General features: G+C 40.3%; 1 protein-coding gene across 8 annotated transcripts in view; it reads right to left on the bottom strand.

Annotated features, from left to right (window-relative positions):
- Robo1 (roundabout guidance receptor 1) overlaps positions 1–23,094 on the bottom strand; it is a 1,022,024-nt gene that overhangs the window by 293,799 nt on the left and 705,131 nt on the right. For all 8 annotated transcript variants that reach the window (XM_029470376.2, XM_085832285.1, XM_085832284.1 and 5 more), the window contains one exon: positions 18,110–18,436. In XM_029470376.2, the coding sequence (XP_029326236.1) occupies positions 18,110–18,436 (327 nt within the window). The remainder of the gene's footprint in view (positions 1–18,109; positions 18,437–23,094) is intronic.

Genomic DNA, 23,094 nt, shown 5'->3' with positions numbered 1-23,094 from the left:
AAGGTAATTCACAGAGCAAAGGACAGATGATTTTCGACAATAAATCATCAAGAAATTTGGTCATTTTCTCTATAGACCACAAAATCAGTCAGCCAGATAAATAAGAAGAAAGGCATGAGACCCACTATAATTTCTCTGAATAGTCCATCTTCAAACCCAATTTTAAAAACTTAAATGGTTAAGCCACTTAACGTGGGTTATATAAGAAGCACCCTGGATACAGTCAACACATTATAGGAAAGATAATTATCCTTCACAAATAAGGCCAGGAGCTAAGAAGAAGTAAATTATGCCAACTATAAAACACAAAGTTAGAAAGTCGAAGTCAAGGCCAGAAGATGCTCATCAAACTGACAGTGCCAAGGCAACACCATCTTAGAAATGCCCATACTAAGATCTTGAATGAGATCAATATGGTCAAGACAAGGAGAGTTACCTCTGTTGGCAATGTTCCTGCCACACCGGCATGAGGACCTGCATCGGGTCACTACTGGCTCCATACATACGTACATATTGGTTTAAGCCTAGCACGAGCTAGGTAGGGACATGTAGATCTGTATAATGTGCTAAACACTAGCCTAGGTAAATCTGTGAGCTACTGGTCCCAATAAGAAACCCTATTTCCGGGTTGTTTTGATTTGCATTTCCCTGATGATTAAGGATGTTGAACATTTTTTCAGGTGCTTCTCTGCCATTCGGTATTCCTCAGGTGAGAATTCTTTGTTCAGTTCTGAGCCCCATTTTTTAATGGGGTTATTTGACTTTCTGGAGTCCACCTTCTTGAGTTCTTTATATATATTGGATATTAGTCCCTTATCTGATTTAGGATAGGTAAAGATCCTTTCCCAATCTGTTGGTGTTTTTTTTTGTCTTATTGATGGTGTCTTTTGCCTTGCAGAAGCTTTGCAGTTTCATGAGGTCCCACTTGTCAATTCTCGATCTTACAGCACAAGCCATTGCTGTTCTATTCAAGAATTTTTTCCCTGTGCCCATATCTTCAAGGCTTTTCCCCACTTTCTCCTCTATAAGTTTCAGTGTCTCTGGTTTTATGTGAAGTTCCTTGATCCACTTAGACTTGACCTTAGTACAAGGAGATAGGAATGGATCGATTCACATTCTTCTACATATTAACAACCAGTTGTTCCAGCACCATTTGTTGAAAATGCTGTCTTTCTTCCACTGGATGTTTTTAGCTCCCTTGTCGAAGATCAAGTGACTGTAGGTGTGTGGGTTCATTTCTGGGTCTTCAATTCGATTCCATTGGTCAATTTGTCTGTCACTATACCAGTACCACGCAGTTTTTACACAATGGAGCACTACTCAGCTATTAAAAAGAATGAATTTATGAAATTCCTAGACAAATGGATGGACCTGGAGGGCATCATCTTGAGTGAGGTAACACAATCACAAAGGAACTCACACAATATGTATTCACTGATAAGTGGATATTAGCCCAAAACTTAGGATACCCAAGATATAAGATACAATTTGCTAAACACATGAAACTCAAGAAGAATGAAGACCAAAGTGTGGACACTGTGCCCCTTCTTAGAATTGGGAACAAAACACCCAGGGAAGGAGTTACAGAGACAAAGTTTGGAGCTGTGATGAAAGGATGGACCATCTAGAGACTGCCGTATCCAGGAATCCATCCTATAATCAGCTTCTAAACGCTGACACCATTGCATACACTAGCAAGATTTTGCTGAAAGGACCCAAATATAGCTGTTTCTTGTGAGACGATGCCGGGGCCTAGCAAACACAGGAGTGGATGCTCACAGTCAGCTATTGGATGTATCACAGGGCTCCCAATGGAGAAGCTAGAGAAAGTACCCAAGGAGCTAAAGGGATCTGCAACCCTATAGTTGGAACAACATGATGAACTAACCAGTACCCCGGAGCTCTTGTCTCTAGCTGCATATGTATCAAAAGATGGCCTAGTCGGCCATCACTGGAAAGAGAGGCCCATTGGACTTGCAAACTTTATATGCCCCAATATAGGGGAATGCCAGGGCCAAAAGAATGGGAATGGGTGGGTAGGGAAGTGGGGGGCGCTGTGGGGGACTTTTGGGATAGCATTGGAAATGTAATTGAGGAAAATATGTAATAAAAAATATTAAAAATTAAAAAAAAAGAAACCCTATTTCCCACATGCTTTTAATCATAGCACTTTGGAAGCAGAGGCAGGTGACTCTCTCAAACCAGGTTTGAGGCCAGCCTGGTTTACAGGGTTAGTTCCAGGACAGTCACGGCTATATAGCAAAATTCTGTCTAGAAAATCAATAATAAAAAATGATCTCAAAACTAGAAAAAAATGAAGACAACCAGGATGATCAACTCCTAAAGAGTACCATCCAAGGTTGACAACTAGCTGGCACAAGTACATACAGATCCACACATCTGGTATCCTCACCTATGCATAGAGCACATACATACATATATGTACACACACACACAAACACACACACACGTAGTGCAGATAGAACTTCCCAGAAGTGCAGATGGAAAGAGACCATTCTCAAGATAGCTGAATGATGAAGAGTACCAACCATCTACAAGATGGAAAGAGACCATTCTCAAGATAGCTGAATGATGAAGAGTACCAACCATCTACAAGAATTTACATTATACAGATTCTTTCTTCTTCCTCCTGTTATCCAGAGTATTCTCCAAGAAGACAAGAGTTGATAGACCATTTTGAAAGTCTTGCTGATTGAAATCCTCCATATTTGTTCGGTATCCCTGATGGCTGATCTTCACTGTCAACCTGACTGGATTTGAATCACCGAGGAGTCAAACCTCTAGGAATTCCTTTGAGATTGGGTGCAAGACATGTTAAAGTGGGGAAACCTACTGTATGCAGGAAGTTCCTTCTCTGGAGCTGGGGTCTCAGGCTGAGTGTAAATGGAGGAAAGAGGAAGCTGGGTACGTGCCAGCATGCTCAGCTTCCTGTCCCTATAGATTGAGGAGTTCCAGCTCCTGGTCCTCATTGCCAGGGTATACTATGTTCTCAAATAGGGAGTGAAAGGAATTCTTTTCTCCTTTCAGTTCTTTATACCACAAGAAGAAGGAGAGTAACCAACACAGTATCACTCATAAATGCTTGACTCTCAAATCTTACCCAAAAAGAGGTATTATTTAAACTTTGTTTACAAAAACATTTTCAACTTATCTAACACTCCAGGAAATCAATACAACAGAACATATTTTGAGTTGGACCACAGAGAAATAGTGAAATGTGAACCATGCCAGTAACAGCAGACTTGTAAAACCAAAAACTATGCTTGTCATTTAAGGTAGACTATACTGATAAGTGAAGCTTATGTATCATTTTACAGATAGTTGTCCAGATTATAAATCATGTTGTATGTGAGAAAACGACTAGCCCTGCTGAAATAGTAGAGATATTATCCCTATCACATGCAGCCATAATAGCATTAGGAGTCCTGAATTTGCCTTCCTCACATGAGAAGGGATACATTGGTAGTAGCATTGCAATTTCAGAAATCTACTTATTAATACATGCCTGGCAAGGTAAGTAGCAGATAGTAAGTATAATGGCAAGTACTGATATCCACCAGGCAGAGTTCGAAACCCTTCCTTCAAATACATCAACTTATATAATGCTTCTAGGTTACACAGCTTCTATCACTATAAGGAACCTGAGGCACTATACTTAAAAGAAAGAATGTCTTATTTGGGCTTTTGGTTCTAGAGGTTTTACCCGTGTTGTGGTTTGGTTCTTTGGGCCTGTGGCAGTATAGTACATTAGGGCAAGTGACCATAGCACAGAAATAGTAGTACATACCTCATAGTAGCCAGAAACAAAGAAAAGGAAAGAAGGCCCATAGGCCCACTATACCAGTGGTTCTCAATCTATAAGTGGCGAACAAACCCCTGGGGTTTGGCTCAAGTGACTTTTCCACAAGGGTTACATATCAGATATCCTGCATATCATATATTTACATTATAATTTATAACAGTAACAGAATTATAGTTACTAAGTAGCAACAAGATAATTTTTATGTTTGGGAATCACCACAACACGAGATGTATTAAAGAGCTGTAGCATTAGTAAGGCTGAGAACCACTTTATACGGTTCCAGGTCACTCGCATTGATCTAGCTCACACCCTGCCACCAGGTTCTACTTCCTGAAAAACTCATCTCTGGGCAACAGTTGTGACACGCCTGGAGCGCAAGCCTTCAACATTGGTGTTTGGGAAAGAAATGCCAGATCTGATCTACAGCAGCGCCCCATAACTCTGTAAGGTAATGAAAATTAGTGCTTTATAGAGGTAGAATAACTTCAGTTGCCTTGCAAAACTATGTTAAGCAAGCATCCATCAGATTCTTGAAAACGAAAACTTGTTTTAGCATAAAAACAAGATGAATTTCACCACCTCTGAAGAGTTTCCATAAAGCCTACCATTAGCACTAACCTTGAGGGTTATGAAACCATACAAGGGCCTGCAGGGACACAAAGAGCCCTGGATGCTCTTTTAGAAGGCCCAGGTTCAATTATAGCACCCATGGTGGCTTATAACCATCAGTAACTCCTGCTCCAGGTGATATGATACCCTCTTCAGGATGTGGAAGGACACCGGGCGCACATGGGATGCACAGATATACATTCAGGCAAAGCGCCCATACAAATAAAAGAAAATAAAAATAATTTGAAAAATTAGGAAAAGAACGAAGTCGTCTTAACCTTGGTCATAGAAATGCACTGCTGGCCATTAAAACTGAGAAGGCTTTATGACTCACAAAGGCGCAGTTTCAAGTGGTAATGACAATTTGTAAAGAAAGAAAAGAAAGAAAGATTGGTTTTATTGTCCACTAGTATAATAGATTCAACTCACAGTCTAAGGTTCTTTGCAGGCTTCAAATAAGAAAGAAAGATAGAAAAGAAACTGCTTACAGGTTCCCAAGCCATAGGCTATGCAAACATTTCACCTCCCCACCATGTTTTCACGACTGCTGGGTTGGCTGGTTGGTGGGTTGGTTGGTTTTGGTTTCCTCCTGCTCTTTCTAGAGGCAGGTCTCAAAGGAAAGCAAGAGAACACCAGACAGTCCCAGAAACTCCATAAGCAAAGCTTAATAAAGCTATAACCTGCAACACCCTTCGATTGGAGAAACCAAGAAGTCACTTGGAAAAACAACAGCACTATTAAGCTAATATAATGAAAATATTCACAACATCCTTTTACCTCAAATGTGGGCTCCTAGTCCAATTTTCTGGTGTCTGTCTGAATAGAATAAGAATCTTACAGACAGTATCTCAATAGAGCCTAGTCTAGATAGCCTACAATGTCATCCAGTAAAGACACACAGGTACTAAACAGGGACATATTGAGACAGAATTCTTATCCTGTTTGGGAAGGAGACTGTCTTCTATTTGCTTTTTAATGCCCTGGTTTTTATTTTAAAATTCTTGTCAAGGTTGACTAGGTAAGATTTAAAATGTTCTCACTCAGGAATCCTTAATATCTTGATCATAAACCTTTATTTCTCCCGACAAGTGTAAAATGTCATATGCACTATTAAAGCTTCAATTTCAAGCTAGGTTAAACACGACACAACTCAAAATGTACCAAAGGCTACCATTTCTCTCCTTTAGAGACTAAGAAGCTGAATTAGAAACTGCTTTATTTTACTTAACAACTTAAACATCGGAACTACTTTATTAAAAATTAGGGCCCACTTAATGACAATCTTCAAACACAGGAGCTGCCATATTTCTTAAAAAAAAAAAAAAAGTGTCTCTCTGTAATCACGATGAAAATGAATGAGCAATTTAGGCAGTATCACAGGATTTAAGCCAATTAAGTAATAACTTCTTGTTAACACACAGTGCATAAAAGTAGTATTAATGGTGCTGACTGGATAATCTTTTATTCCCTGCCTCCTTTTACTACAACAAATCATCTTTAGCCAAGTTAATCTAAGTTAGAAGGAGAGATTAAATGGCTTCCAAAAGCCCCTACTAGTATGTTTGCATTTTTATTAATTCAACCTACTCTTACCAGAATTTTGATTTAAATCAATGTAAAGTAAACAACAGAACCTAGTAGTTCACTCTTGGCCATGCTAAGTAAATATCGGCTGTCATGAACGGGCTAAAAAAAAAATCTGACATTTTACAGATATTACTTTCCTTGCTAAACATTAATGATAGAGGATGGAGCCTAGTCTTTGTTTAACATCCTACTAGTTGTAATTTCCTCATATTTATTTATAAATATTTTATATAGTAAACATTCCTTGTCTTTACTTACCCAAGAAAATATCCTCTACTCTTCTGAGCCTAATGTCCATTTGATCTGTACCCTCAGGTTTGCACTTGTTTCAGCTCCCTCTAGGTCTCACTGGTATATGCAGCATCCCCTAAGCCCTGCTAGTACATGCAGCATCCCCTAAGCCCTGCTAGTACATGCAGCATCCCCTAAGCCCTGCTGGTACATGCACTCCTTTCTCTTGGTTGCTGCATCTCTCTTATTTCCCTTCTGCATCCCTACCTTGTCACTCTCATTGCCTTCCTCTGCATCTTCCTTGAGCTTTCCTTTCCCTGGGTTTCTGTTTGTGCCCCTCATTTCCTATCTTTATATTCTTTTACCCACCATACTCAACCTACCTGATCCCAATACCCACTGCTCTAGTTCAAGTAATTCACCTGTCATGTGCAGGCTCTCAGAAGCCTACCGCATTGTTAAGAGAATGTCCAGACCAAGAGACACATTTATCCCTGCGTCTTTTATATCTCTTTTATATTATTAAAACCATACATTTTTTTAAAAACACCACTACACTGTGCTTACATTCCCAAAGGGCATTTGTGATTCGAAAGGGCATTTGTGATCTCTGATTTTCAGAGATCTGAACATCAGTGAAAAATTCCAGTTTGATTTTGTCAAATTCGGTTTAAATTCAAAACAATGTCCTGGTCAAACTGATGTCAATGCACACCAGAGTGTCTCTATCTTGAATGTGTTTATGAGTCTCTGCTTAGAGTTTGTAAGCCCTCTCATGCCTGAATCTGTTCATTCTCCTTCACTGTTATGCAGACGCAGTATCACCATCACACATGTTTCTAATGCTTTTATACATACTGTATCTTCTAGATTTCTATTTGCCTTTTTTAAGGCTTATTTTAATTGTGGTCATATTTTTATTTCCGTTTTGTTTCATTTGCCGCAAACCTAAGCTGAGTAATGTAAGAGATAGAAAGCACTGCCGTGATGAGATTTTTTTTCCTTACATTCCCCATTAAACCTGCTTTAGTAAAGAGATCTCCTTGATTATCATACACGTTTTTACATCAACATATATAAACAAATCATGAGACTATCATGCAAAATAACCACTGACTTGGGGAGGGGAGAGGCTGCAAGGTTGCTAAGTCCTAGTCTATAAACATAAAGTATCCAGGAAAACCCCAAGAACCCCATTTTAGGGCATAGTAGGGGATTACTACATATCAAAGCATAAAAATAAATTCCTTGGATTTTTGTATTAAGAGTTAACTAAATTCCTTGACTGTTATATTCATAAAAAGACACTTCAACATTCCAGAACTTTAAATGAGAGAAAATTTCCCAGGAAAATAGTATATGACAAAGACATTTTAGACCGCTATTTTAAGAGTTAGAGATACTGTTTTATTGAGAGGTAGAGAGTTGGATTTTGCACAGCCTGTATAACGCATTTAGCTTGATCCCAGAGACACAATAATAATACCACTTTATTATTTGAGACTTAATATTTACACATCATTTTGACATGGTGCAATCTAATTTGCTACAGATGTCTGTCAGACAGGTAGTGGAGAAAATCAGTGTGTTAAGCACAGCCATAATCTGAAACACAAATCTTTCCAACTGTGTTGGGAGTTTGCTTACTATTCCAGTTATTTGGAAATATATGATAAGTCACTGTGTGTGACTGATACAAACCCATTCATTTTCCCTTCCCAGTTTCATTTTGGTGATCTGATTGTATGAATGAGAATGGCTGTTCTTGTCTAAGGTATCTGAATGTGGGTCCCTAGTTGGTGGAACTGTTTTGGGAAGGATTAGGAGGTGGGGCATGGTTAAGGGAGATGCATCACTGGAGGTTGGCTTTGAGGTTTCAGAGTCTCTTAACCTCTCGGCCTCCAACTTGCAAATCAAGATGCAAGTTCTCAGCTACTGCTCCCATGCCAGGCCTGCTTGCCCGAAGCTGAGCTCTCAGTCATGATGGTTATGGAAACGCCCTCTGGAACTGGAAGGGAGACGCCCAATCAACTGCTTTATTCTATATGTTGCCTTGGTCATGGTGTCTCTCCACAGCGATCAAAAAGTAACGAAGACAGGCTTCCTTTCCCTTCTCTCTGTTTGGCCCTTTTCTCTTTTCTTTCCCACTAGTAACCACAGTTCTACTCCATTCTTCAATAAGATTAACTTTATCATCTTAACAAAGGAGTGAGACCACAGGAGTGAGCCTTTTGTGACTTTGTGTGTGTATTTATTTCCTTGAACATGATGACCTATCCTGCTATCTAATTTTCTTCAAAGGACAAAATTTCATTCTTTTTCTATGGCTGAATATTACAAATATACACCATGTCTGCCTTATTTTTTAACCCACTGGTGGACAGTACCATGGTCTAGATCTTCAGCACTTCCCATTGACTACTAAGCAGCCTGTGGCAGAAGTTGGTAGAACCTTTAAAGAATAGGGCCCAGTGAAAGGAGGTTAGGTTATTAGGGTCTGATCCCCTTGAAGGTGACCTTGACTCTTTCTTTAGGTTTCCATTTACATCTGACATGAGGTGAGTAGATACTTTTTCAATGCTCTCCATGTCCTCCTTCACCAGAGGCCCCACCTGAGAGAACCTGAGAAACTCATGACCCTGGGAACCACATATAATAAATCTTTCCATCTTTTCATTTTATTATCTCAGAATGCTGATTGACACAGTTGGTACTATATAGTGACTATCCTGATTAGTAATCCAATCACAAGGAGGACATGTTGTAGGTGCTTACAATGAAGTGTTAGAAATCATACAAGGTTTGAAATATACAAAAATACTGATGAGGGGCACATGAAATATGTAGACCATTCCTTGAAGTGGTGTTATGATCCTTCATCATTCTTATCACATAGGAAATGAGACATCTTAGAAAAATGGTAGATTGCCTAATGAATTATGGGGCAGGAATGACAGTAGGTACTGAGGGCAAAAGGATAAATCTCTAGTCTGATCGAGTGTGCTCAATATGTGTTTTGGGTACAACAGGAACATTCAGAGCCAGGGGCTAAACACAAGACAAGGAGAGTTGTGCCAAGTCAATGACTAATGGAATAAGAAGCAAAATGTGACATCTCCGATATAGAAACTGACGTAGGACTGCAACAGGCATACTAACTACTGAGAGCCATCAGACTATCGACCTGAATTCCAAACTGCCAATGATACTTGCATATCCATAGGCTTGATCCTCCTTTATAATTCCCAATAACTGCATCTCCCACAACCTTTCAACTTTTTTTTCACCCTCCAAAATGAGAATCAAACCCTCCCTTTTCTCCTTAGCTCCTATCCCCAACTTCAAACCACCAATAGCTCTGCATGAGATACTAACAAGCACCCTGATTTATCTCTTCAAACCATCTTCTAACTCATTCTGTACACAAGGTATCCTCAGGTACCAGACACGTGATGTTTTAAACTGATAAATCAGATCAACTCAGCTCCATCATTATCTAAACGTCTGTGGCATCGATCCACTGAACATAGAACATCCTTCCTGTGGCTGTAAAGTCTACATTCACAGCCCTGACTACCCCCTATCAATCTTCCTAACTCATACAGCAACCTTAGTATGTATTATGTTCTCAAATGTGTACAAGTTTATCATTTTCTCTTAGCCCATCATGTAGTTTGAAATGACTTTTAGTTTGCTCTTAGTAAGACCCTCATGAAATTCAGCTCTCAGCTCTTCTGTACTCCTTGTGACACTTGTCACAATTGAACAGAAAGCATTTATTTGTATAGCTACTTTACATCCCGCTCCCTCCCTCCCCCCAACCCCCACCCCTGGTCACCTAGTCCTCCTGTCAAAGATTTAGGCAAGAATATTTTGTTGGATTTAATTTGGTTTTTTTGTTTGTTTGGTTGGTTGGTTGGTTTTTTTTTACTAACTAAGAAAGAGCCAGGACATCTATGAATGACTAGAGAAATATATTTAAGGAAAACTTTTAATAGCCTATGCTGTAGCTACATGTTCTCCATCCTTTCACTTTCCATTATAAAAAGTTGCCTCTATGAAGTAACAAAGAGACAGAAGAACTTCATTCCACAAAAGACATTTGACAACACTACATTTTAATTTGACAAATTTATAGGTAGAACAATTTCAGTTGTCAAGGAACCAGCAGCCTTAGTTAAATTATATTTTATTTGATTAGAATTAATTATTCTAAGAAACTATGTTCATAGCAAATAAATGTGTCCTGCAAGAAATGTTCTAAATGATTTCAAGTCAGTCTGAACATGAAAGAACAAGTTCCAGGATTTAAATCATCAGTAAATGACAGGGAGTTAAAAAGAGAGAGGGAGAGCTAGCCTATAAGTTTTGAGAGAAAAAACGATCCACTTTCTGTCTTCCTAGCTTTTAAAGACAGTGCTGTTGGTACAATGAGAGCCTACCAAGAATTATGTATAAATCGGTAAATGTGGAATTGATTCTCTCAAACCTCCAGGGGCTGCATATCTTTTCAGCATGCACAACTATCATTCTGTTTTTAAGAAAATGAAGGGAGTGGTCTATGAGATTCATGATAGAGCTTGTCACCATCACTCAGGCTGGCTGTATTGATTGGCTCTGCCCCGAGTCATGTGGACTAAATGCAGTAGGTGGCAGCTTTCTAAGATTCAATCCAGAAATCCACCTTGCCTGTGCCATCTTTGCACATGCTCTACCTATTATAATACCACTATCTAACCACTGTTGCAGTTGTGTAAGAAAGGACTGAGGGCTTTGGTTGTCGCTCAGTGGTAGAGTGTTTGCTACCCCCCCCCCAAAAAAAAGAGAATCTAAAGAATGAAAGCTACAGGAAATGGAGTGATTATGACAAATTGCAATCATAAATACTATTCTATATAGAGTATCTGATGATAGGACCATTCTATACATAATGCAAGTGTGTTCGATAAAATTTCAAGATTAAACAATCTTGTATCTATGCACTTCAAAACTGAGATGGTACAGGGAATCAAGACTCCTATTGCCACATCTGATGAGCTGAGCTACACACCCAGAACTCACATGGCAGGAGAGATCCAACCCCATCACACAGTCACTGTGGCATGCCCAAGTGCACACAAAATGAATAAGTGAATAATGCACAAAGAGGTGTTCTATAAAGTACACACACACACACACACACACACGTATATATACTTATTTTGTTACTTTTAATTAACAAAAATTTAATATAGAATTTTAGAAGGTTTTTGTTGGTTTGCTTGTTTGTATACCTTAAGATTGGTTAAAACATCTATTCTAACCTATGGCTGGGAGTGAAGACAACCTCTAATATACCCCAAGTCAAAGATATTTCCTGAAATTATTGATATACGAAGTGAAAACAATAGAGTTTTACAAATCAAGATGCCCACTATGCATTTGAGCCTATCAGGTGTTGTTTGAGAGTAGTCTTCATTCAAGGATAGACCATCTCATGACGATTGGCGCTCGTTACAATGAAATGTTTGGCACACTCAGTCCTTTCCAACTGAAACAGTCATTAAACTCAACCTCTGCATAAGTGCATATTCCCTGCCAACTCTCTGTCTTTCTACCTCACAGTGTCTCCTAAAAGCACAAAGCTAAAAAATGTAAAAAATGTATGTGTGTTCTCTTAGAAGCTTTCCAAGTCTGAATGGAAAGACCTGAGATTCTGTTTCCCTCCATCTACTGTATGAACTGAATAAATATTCCCTCCTGATGTCACAGACACAACTCTCAATGAAATGTTTCTAAGCCCTTATTCTATAGCCAGTATAGTACATGCCTTTAATCGCTGCACTTGGGAGGCAGAGGCAGGTTTATCTCTGAGTTCAAGGCCAGCTTGGTCTACATAGTGAGTTCCAGGACAGTTAACAGCTGTGAGACCCTGTCTCAAAATAAACAAAGAAAAATATAAGTAGCAATTTTTTTCCATTCCATTTAACCAGAACCATTTGAACTCCTAGGAGGGACATTTTCATCATCCATTAATATATTTTGCAAACATATTATTCTATTAGCCAATGTTTATGTCTATTTCACCCATAAGAAAACTTGCTTTTTCTTGCCATCTCATTTTATTTAAATGAAGAAAATTAGATTGTTGTAAGTCTGCATTATTTTGCGAAGTATTATTTACTAATACTATAAAAAAATAAAGTATTAAGAGGAGTTGAAAATGTGTCTTTGACATGCATTTTACCTCAAAGTCAGGTTTTTAGAAGTGCAGTTAATAAAAAAAGACTATCTTTGTTTAATTGACACAATGATTATTTTCCGAGCAATAGAATACTCCTCAGGTTTTGCTGCTAAGATCGTGAGCAGATGTCTGCCTAGTCCTAAGGGAATGTTTCTTCCTCAGGAGAAAACAGCTTAAATAGGAGGCAAATAACCATATGCTAACTGCTCTCTGCCTCGCAGATGACATGGAGAGCCAAGCTCTACAAGGAGAACCATCAGGGGCAAGGTTCAAAATAATTTTTCTTAAAAGTGTAATTATCCAAGATCAAAGCCCTTCTTAAATATAACTTATATCAAGGATTACACTACCCATTTGTACTGGACACACGATAAATTCAAGTGTAGGAGAACAGATCAATAGGCACTTTCCTGAAAGACAGCTTACACTCTATTTAATAGTGCAATTCATCGCACATTAGAAAACATGGCTGGCAAGAAGACCATTTTTGACAGCTGAGTTGAATCTGAGACACACAGGAGTATTCATAAATTATGAAAACAATAATATCTTCAAGTGTATATGATGTGTTTCATATCTATCAGCTATAGGTTATTCCTGCCCTACAAAAAGTAATAATTGAGAAACAATTTAGGAAAATATATACAATACTAAAGGTGTTGTTGTTGTTGTTGTTGCAAAGCCACAGCTTACAAACTTCCTGGTATGTAGACGAGAAATACTCAGTATTTCTTGCTACAATTTTCAGACCCTATAATTATATACTGTAAGTATAACTGCATCACAACTGAGTTTGATTTTAAAGGGGGGCATGCAATTTTTACTATAAGACAAGCATACACCTACAAATATCATCTCTCCTGCTTACTGTCATAATACAGATGACAATGAAATTCCTAAAAATAACCAACCAATCCATGCAAATTTTGTTACAGCATCTCTAACAAAAATATTAATGTGCAATAGACAAGAATATTGTTATTTCTACATAGACATGAAGACTTAACGAGCATTCTATATTTTTTTTTTGAGTTTAAAGGATTGACAAATATTAGGAACCACGAACTCCAGTTGTTGTTACAGCTGTAAGACTTGGTTGAAACGCAAGCAAAACACAGATAAAATGTTTTTAAAGGCATTACCAACAAGAGCTCTGTGAGACCCACACTGCCTCAAGACACTTCTGCTAATGCTGTTACTGAGGTCACAGCACCACTGTGAAATCAGATGCAATCTCGGGCTTCCTGTCTGAGCCTTGGGGAGTGAGTGTAAGAATGGTTCTTATTTTATTCATGGCACCTAATCTAAAGAAATGTGGGGGAAAACAGAGAGCAACAGAATATTCCAGGAAAACAAAACAAAACAAACTTTAACAGTATTCCCAGGCCCTTTTTTTGTAGCTAATATGGCTGACATCTGCCCTTACCATCAAGAGAGTTGATCAATGATGGACTATACAAAAGGGCTGATATGGGTTTTAGAACATAATCAGGAAATGGGACATAAGTAATATTAATTGTCAAAAATAAATTAGTTAAACAGTATCATTTCTACATGTTGATTTGCAGTGCGCTAAACAAGATTTTCACTAAATAATAGTTTCTAAATATTCCAAACACACAAAAGCCTTTCTCAGGGCAGGGTGATGAAAACAAGCATACTATCCAATAAACCAGTGTTTCTTCTGACCACTGTAATTAAACTAATATGAAAAACTCTTGACACAAATGATATACAAACTTCTTCAGGATTTCAAAAAGTTATTACCTTTTATCTTAAAGTCTTTATTAAGTTATTTAATTTATGTACATTCAAAAAGTTGCCCCTTACTGGTACTCCCTCCCTGAGTTCTTCATCCCATCCTCCAGCCCCCAGCCCCCACCTCTAAGAGAGCGCTCCTCCACCTATCTTCCCACTTCAACCTCACCCCCACCAGTAACTCTCTCCCCTGGGGTATCAAGTTTCCACACTATTAAGTGATTTCTCTCCCACTGAGGTCATGAAAAGCAATCAGTCCTCTGCTACACATGTGCCTGAGGCCTTGAACCAGTCCATGTATGTTCCTTGGTTTCTGGCTTAGGGTCTCAGAGCTCTGAGGGGTCCACTTTAGTTGACACTGCTGTTCTTCCTATGGGGTTGCCATCCCATTCAGCTCCTTCAGTCCCTCCACTAATTCTTCCATATCAGTCCCTGACCTCAATCCAATGGTTGGATGTCTCAGTCAGTTGCTGGTTAGAGACTCTCAGAAGAAAGCCACACCAGACTCCTGTCTGTACATAAAATATGGCCTCAGCAATAGTGTCAGCATCTGTTGTGTGTGCATAGGATGGGTCCCAAGTTGGGCCAGCCAATTAATGACCTTTCTTTCAGTCTATGCTTCATTTTGTCCTGCATTTCCTTTAAACAGGAAAGCTCTAAATTCTCAAGTTGTTAAACAACTTCAGCAAAGTGGCTGGATATAAAATTCACTCCAACAAATCTTCCTTTATACAAAGGCTAAATGGTCTGAGAAAGAAAACAAGGAAACAAGACCTTTCACAATAGTCACAGGTAAGTGAAAGATCTGTTTGACAAGAACTTCAAGTTCTTGTAAAAAAAAAAAAGAAAGAAAGAAATCAAAGAAGACCTCAGAAGATGGGAAGATCTCCTATGCTCACGGATTGGTAGGATTAACACAGGAAAAATGGCCATCTTGCCAAAAGCAATCTACAGATTCAATGCAATCCCCATCAAAATTCCTACTCAATTCTTTACAGACATAGGAAGAGCAAATCTCAACTTCATAGGGAAAACAAAAAATCCAGGATAGTAGAAAACAATTCTCAACAATAAAAGAATTTCTGAGCCAGGCAGTGGTGGCACACACCTTTAATCCAGCACTCTGGAGGCAGAGTCAGGCAGATTTCTGAGTTCAAGGCCAGCCTGGTCTACAAAGTGAGTTCCAGGACTGCCAGGGCTATACAGAGAGACCCTGTCTCAAAAAACAAAAAACAAAACAAAACAAAAACAAACAGAAATAAAAAAAAAACCACGATTTTCTGTGTTACTCACCATCTCTGACCTCAAGCTGGACTACAGAGCAATAGTGATAAAAACTGCCTGGTATTTGTACTGAGAAGGCAGGTAGATCAATGGAATAGAACTGAAGACCCAGAAATAAACACACACACCTATGATCACTTGATCTTTGACAAAGAAGCCAAAACCATGCAGTGGGAAAATGAATGCATTTTCAACAAATGGTGCTGGTCTAACTGGCAATCTGCGTGTGGAAGAAATGATTATCTTTAAGGAGAACACACATATCAAACTGTCATTAATACCTTACTAAATTTGAGAAGTATAAAATATTTATACATTTATTATTCTAAGTCTTTTCTTCCAACATTTTTTAAATGTTTCTATTACAGTCAGTAAATCATAATATCCTGTTTTATTTGGAGCACAGGGGTAAAACCTGCAAATAAGGAACTCTGAATTCGGTTTCGATTTCCACGAACTTCTTTACTGAGACTCTCAAGGTGATGGTATGTCTGTCTAACTTAGAAAACTTAACTGGAAACTAATATTATCTTTACAATGCATGCATAGAAGCCAGCCCAAAAAGAGATTTTCTAAAAGCCAATTCCTGAAGGGTGACCTGACAATCAGGGGTGAAGCTGGAGGTGTTTCGTAAAGGAAGGTCTAGAGGGGACAGGTTGAGCAGATCAGGTCTCTAACTCACTCCTACATACTAAATGAACAAAACTAGAGCAGATGATAACAGGATAACCCAGCGGGCAAGCACTGATTGGCCTTGCTATTTCTCTTGACGCTCACTTCACTGCCTTTGGTTTTCCTTCTGGTATTCAGTGTTTCGTTTGGTTTTGGTTTGTTTTGGGGTCTCTTATTTTTTTTATTTATTGGTTTGTTGTTTTTAACACAATTACATCCCTCCTAGCTTTTCTGCTCCCCGTGCATTTATTTTTGGATTTTACCTACCTTAATATTACCTCAAAAAGAATGATTATTCTATAAAAATAAAAAATAAGGTAAAAATCACAGAGGTATGAAGGATGATCACTGTCAAAACATGCATACGTGTTTATACACAGGGAGACATTTAAGTGTTTTTATTATATTCTGTTTAAAGTCGAGCTTAAAACAAAACGTTGTGATCAAAGCTTCCATGCCTCTTACGGATTTAGTCCTGAGACCTTCGCTTTGAGTCAAGTCAGTAAGAAAAGAACAATAAAGTTTGTTGTTTATTAATTTAAAGGAGGAGCAGGTTTCACGTAACCACTTTTAGAGTTTGAAATGGGCAGGTGGCAAGGTCTGTCACCCCAGCTTCGAGGAGGTTGAGGCAGGACACTCGAAAGCTGAAGGCATGCATGCGGTACACAGCAAAGCCATGACTCAACACGAAATGAAGAACAAGAAAACCTTCATGTGAGCGGAAAGTTGTGACATAGACTAAAGTGGTTATGTTTTATGGTTTCCTTCTATTTTCTATTTTCCCTTAATATCAGTTATCTTGGGCAGTCTTTCTCAATGTGAGTACCACAAACCATAGTAAAGGGGTGGTTCCGAACCACCATTTGCTATCTTTGGAGCTGATTCTATGTTACCTCCAAAGGGAGCGTTTTATTTACCTTCTGAATGGGGGTGGGGGTGGGGGGTAGGAAGTAAGAGAAGTCAGATTCATATCCAAACACAATGAAGATCTGTGGTACAAATATAGCAATTTAATCTTGCAACAAATCCCCTTTGAGATCCTTTCAAAAGCGCTTTATTGGACATACATAGAAATAAGCAGGGAGTAAGCCAAGGCATTAGAATACCAGACACCTGCTTCTCCCCAAGCTCTGCTGCCTCACAATGTAGGAAACCTCCAAATACAATGTCCGGCATGGCAGACTATTCTTATTCATTCAACACAGCTAGAACAAACAATGGAGGGTGTCTTAGGGTTTTACTGCTGTGAACAGACACCATGACCAAAGCAACTCTTATGAGGACAACATTTAACTGGGGCTGGCTTCTAGGTTCAGAGATTCAGTGGGAACATGGCAGCATTCAGGCAGGCATGGCACTGGAGGAACTGAGAGTTCTACATCTTCATCCAAAGGAAGCCAGGAGCACCCTGGAAAAAACTGGCTTCACTGGAAGCTAGGATGAGGGTTTTAAAGCTCAAATCCACAGTGGCTCACAAACAACAAGGCCACACCTCCAAATAGTGCCACTCCCTGGCCCCATAGATTTATTCAAACACATGACTCTGGGGCCATACATAGCCATAGCATATTAAAAAATTACAATTAGTCCAACTTCCAAAGTCCCCATAGTCTAGTCTCAACAATGTTAAAAGGCCAAAGTTCAAACTCTCTTCTGAGATTCATCCAATCACAGAGGAGAATACAAGGGCCTCCGTTTAAAAAAAGAAAAATCAACATAAAACCAATCCTGTATCTCTGTGTAAAGACACACACTGAATACCCAAATAGGATGAGGAAAATGACATAAAAGGTTCTATCCACACACAACTAGACTATCATTCGGCAAAATCTGTAACACCTGCCCCATTTCCGAGTGCCACTGCCAACACACATGATCCCACCCTGCAATTTCCCCTGGAAAACGCAGCGCATGTTACTTACTAGCTACCTCCAGCGATGCGTTGTGGCTCACAGCCTCTCCGAGGTAATTCCTTGCTACACAGATGTAGACCCCTTCGTCGGGCCTACTCTTCCGTCCATGGACTATGCGTAAGAAAAATAAAGATCCACTTGGCAGCAACATCCGGTGTGAGCGCGGGTCATCTTTGTCCGTCTCCACTCTTTCCCCACCTTTGTACCATTCTATCGTCGGGGTGGGGCGGCCTTCGGCTTTACAGTTCAGAGTGGCAGGTTCTCCTTTGGAGACGATCAGGTCTGAAGGGTGTTCAACAATGCGGGGTGGAAAATCTTCCTGACGAAGACGGGAGCCTGCAGAAGAGTTGAACAAACATTTGATATTCCATCTGGAAAACGGTTAAAGGTCTCACTACAGAAGCACAGATTTAATGCTACTTAAATATTGTCTGGAACGGTTATGTCCTTCCTAACCTTCGTTTTAAATACTCTCAGGGTCCACTTTGTTCATAGCTGACATTTCTGAAAGCTTTTTGACTCTGAGCATAGAAAGTTCTCTTGCTTAACTCTGCCTGGACAGGTGCCATAGGCTGATCCTTGCAGATACCATGGTAATGTCTTTTAAAAACCTCAAATGGTATGTGTGATGTCTAATTTCAGTTGTCAACTGGATGTGACCAACACTCACCCCAGAAGGGATGCTCAATGGTGAACTGTAGATTAAGTTAGCCCATTGGGCAGATCTGTGGGGAGTTTATCTTGATTACATGAACGAGGTGGGAAGACCTGCCCATTGTTGGTGGCACAGGTTCCTGGACCTGAGATTTTAGGTTATATAAGAATGGGACTTCTTGCAACTTGATGTCATGTTTGGCTGGTCTCCTTGAGAGGCCTGCTCTTTTCAGAAGGGAAATGGAAGAGGATTGGATGCCCATGGAGGCGTGCGTGGAGGCGTGGCGAGTAGGAGGAGAGCAGGGAGTGGAAACCATGTTTGGAATGTAATATAGGAGAGAAGAACTTTAAACAGAGAGGACAGGATGAGTAAGCTGAAGCCAAGCATGCATGCATTAGCCCATGGCTTTCCATACTCGATGATGGAACAGGACTCCCTACTACAAGTTCCTGCTTGTTATACAGCAACAGGGAAAAAAGCTAAAGCGTTGCCTGTCTTCACAGAAGAATAACACCGGTTAAAGTGGTCCTAGAACATTGCCGGCCATGGCACATATTCCCAGAATCCCCCCTTTTAACCAGCACAAGATGACTGTCTAATAAACGTTTTCGGTATACCAATGCACATTCCCATCCAAATAAAAAGAATGCTTTTGGAGGGGATTTATTTTAAAATCAACCTACAACATGTTATATATTGCCATGACCTTTTTTTTTTTTTTTAAGGAGAGGGTGGGTTGTTTTAAAGGGTTTGTCTTTACTTCATGTAGAGGAGCTTTTGCAAGCATGCATGCATGTGCACCCTGTGTAGGCCCACGCCTGCTGCTCACAGAGGCCAGAAGAGGGAAGGAGATCTGGAACAAGAGTGACAGATGGTTGTGAAGTGCCATGCGGGTACTGAGAACCAAACCCATGTCCTCTGCTAGAGCAACAAGTGCTTTGAAGCACTGTGCCATCTCTCCGGCCCCGCAACAGTACTCATTTGCTATAAAAAGAACGGTTAATATAAACTCAAAATTTATGACATTATAAAGGATCATATACATCAGGGCATATACATATATGTGCATATATATGTATTTTCAAGGTAAATTTTTAAAAATAGTGCGCTTAAATACTAGCAAAACAAGAAGAAAGATTTCCGGGTATATGCTGTGTTATGGGCCTCAGAGGCCACTTTACCCAGATAGTCCTTAAGTGTATGTATCTTTAAATACACCCTGTGGTTGTACTTTATTTTTTTGCAATAAAATTAAACCCCCCCCCAAACGGACCACGTTGTGGTTGTAGGAAGGAGAATGTGGGCTCTGGTGCTTGGTCCCCAGCTGGTGATTTTGTGTGCAGAGGTTGCCATGGCACCGTCCTGCTAGAGGAGTTATGTCACTAGAGATTCTACGCCCTCAGCTGTTTTTCCTATGCTCTATCTTCTTCATGCTTGCCAATTAAAGCTATGGTCTGCACACCCCTGCCACCCGGCATGCAGCTTGCTGCTGCTCCATCTTCACCATGATGGACCCCATCTTTTACACCCCTGCCATCCGAACCCAACTGTTATCCCTTCTGCGGACCTTTAGGAAAGCCCCATTCGTACGTAGTCCACAGAGATGTAGTCAAGAAGATTTTGAACTCACTTGCTCTCAAGACCTTTTTTTACCCCCAGCTCAGCCTGCTCACACAGCCTGTTAACGCCTTCCTCTCCCTTCTGTTAGTTCCACAACCACACTGTGCATCCTTCTGCCCCAGAAAATGCCTGCCACAGATGCGGGGCTCCAGATAAGCCATACTCCTCAATGCTCGGGCTTCTTTCAAGTCTCCACTCTCCCTAACTTTTCCCAGGAAATTAAGTTCCCTAATATAAGCCTAGACAGCACTATAGAAATATCCTCACTAAGAGTCATCAATGTCATCACTGGATTTTATTTATCTAATACGCCCAAAGGTTTTCCCTTCCCGACAAGTATGTGAGGCCAGTGGGCTTCCTCAGCAACTCAACAGTTGGCTGCTACTGAGCGCACAATGCTGAGCATACTACAGTATTCCACAAACCTGACTAGAAACGCTGAGAAAAGGGAATAAACGGCTACAAGAAAAGATCTGAGAAGAGGCAGATGAAGGAATCACGGACTCCAGATTTGGGTACAGAAACAGATATCTGGACCTGGAGGCAGGAGGGTTGACAGTTCAAGTTCCTTGTTGGCTATTTTGTTAGTTTGAGGCCCAAGTGGACTATTATAGACCACATTTACAAACAAACAAACAAACAAACCATGCAGGAACTGTTTACGAAAAGTATAAGGCTTTGCCTATTAAAATAACCAGTGTGAATTGTATTCAGCCACAGTAGACTTGATACGCTGTATGAAGCTTATTTGCCTGTGTTATTGATAAGTACTATAACGCATTGTCTTTCCTAGGGTAAGGACTAGATGGAAAATTAACAATCTCCGTGACTAAGAGTTTCATAACCTGAGGCTGAGGAGATGGCTTGGTTGATAGAGAGCTTACAGTGCAAGCAGGAAGGTCCGAGCTTGGATCCACAGCACACAGATAAAATCCAGGCATGGGGGGCACATGCCCAGGATGGGGTACAGGATAGCAGTCAGCTAGATGGGAAGAGGAGCTTATTGGTCAGCCTGTCTACCCACAATGTTAAAACCTGGGAGAGTGGTCTAGGAAAGCAGGCACCATCAGCTTCTGGCTTTCCCAGGCACAGGCATGGGAACTTGCATTTGCACCCACACAGAGGTGTGGTGGGGTTGACAGAGAGAGGCAGAGGCAGACAGAGACACATGGGGGTGGGGGGCAGACATGCTCCATCATCAGGACAACAGAGAAATGGCATTAGTTTAGAACAAGGTACCCAGCAGGCTATACATTCCTTAAATGGTGGCAGACACGAAAAAGGGGAGCAATAAGCCAGCAAGATGAAAGAAAGGAATTTAGGAACCCTCCCAATTCTTACAGTGGCTCTACTGAAGAAAATGGAATCCAGGTTGGCTTTCAGGTTAGTGATAATTAGCAGTGCTATGGACCTCAGCGTATCATTAGGCTTTAGAATGGCTGTAATTATGAAAGACAGAAGCTGATGGTAATCAGTTAATGGGGTGGTACACACTTAAAGAGATTTTAAATTATGAAAGTCCAGTTGGGGTAGGAAATAAGATTACAAATGCAGCTAGCAGAACATAAGGGAATGGCTCTGAAGACAACCCCAGCCATTGAGGGGAAGGTCTGGAGCCTCCACACTTGAGAAAATCCCTAAGAATGAGCCATAAAGGCAAGGAAATCACTCAGAGCACAGCAACTGGGCTACACAGCATCCGTAAGGGATCTGCTGGTAGGCAATAGTGTGCATTGTCAGAAATCGAGAAGCACAGACCGGAAGAAAAATTAAAGAAATGATGGAAAGTCAAAAAGGGGGGGGGGTGAGATGACAGACGAGGCTTTGGCCATTGAGTCAGAGTTCTGCAAGGTTGTTGACGTGTGTGTGTGTGTGTGTGTGTGTGTGTGTGTGTGTGTGTGTTCCCACTTGGAGGCCAGAGGTAAATACTGGGTGTCCTCCTCTACAGCACAGCATTTACTGAGACTAGATCTCTCACTGACTGTGCATTACACAGATGGACTCCCCTGCCTTGCCAGTGAGTGCCAGGGACACTGCTGTCATTTCTGCACAGTGATGGGGGTCATAGACCTGCACTTCTGCACCAGGCCTGTTGTTTTGTTTTGTTTTGTTTTGTTTTGTTTTGTTTTGTTTTGATCTTCATGCTGAGCATCAAATACAGGCCTTTGTGCTCCCACTGGAACAAGCTTGCCACTGAGCCATCTCCTCAGCTGGAAAAATCACGAAAAAAAAAAAAAGCTTTTAAAGCAAGGGCTATTTATTCGGCTTTAAGGAACTTGGTTGAGTAAAGTTAACATAAGTAGACTAAATTGGCAGATTAGATACCGTATGTTTGGACCCTCAAATTATGACTCTTTGAACCTGTACTTAGACACTGACAGAAAGGACAAAGGGAACACACTGGAGATGGTGACTTAAACAATCAACAGAGGCTGCTCGCTGGCAAAAGGGAGGATGGTGAGGAATGTTCATGAGAGTAGAGAGACAGGGAACCCACTGTGTCCCTCGTGGATGGAGTATAGCTTCAGTGAACACAGAGATAAAACAAACAGGAGAGGGGAAAGTGTTGGGTAAAACTCTAAAATGTTGGTTGTTTTACAAAGCCCAGAGAGAGAGAGAAATGATGAGTTGGTTACCTGAGAATCAAAATCTCAGCTAGAGCCGTTGACTAGGAAAGAGCTGGGGCAAAAATCCTGGGAAAGAATAAAACTGTCTGCAG

This window comes from Mus caroli, unplaced genomic scaffold (assembly GCF_978045245.1).
Source record: "Mus caroli unplaced genomic scaffold, Mus_caroli_1 scaffold_17, whole genome shotgun sequence".
Lineage (NCBI taxonomy): Eukaryota > Metazoa > Chordata > Mammalia > Rodentia > Muridae > Mus > Mus caroli.
The sequence above is the reverse complement of the archived record's forward strand: the minus strand, read 5'-3'. Positions and strand labels throughout refer to the sequence as shown.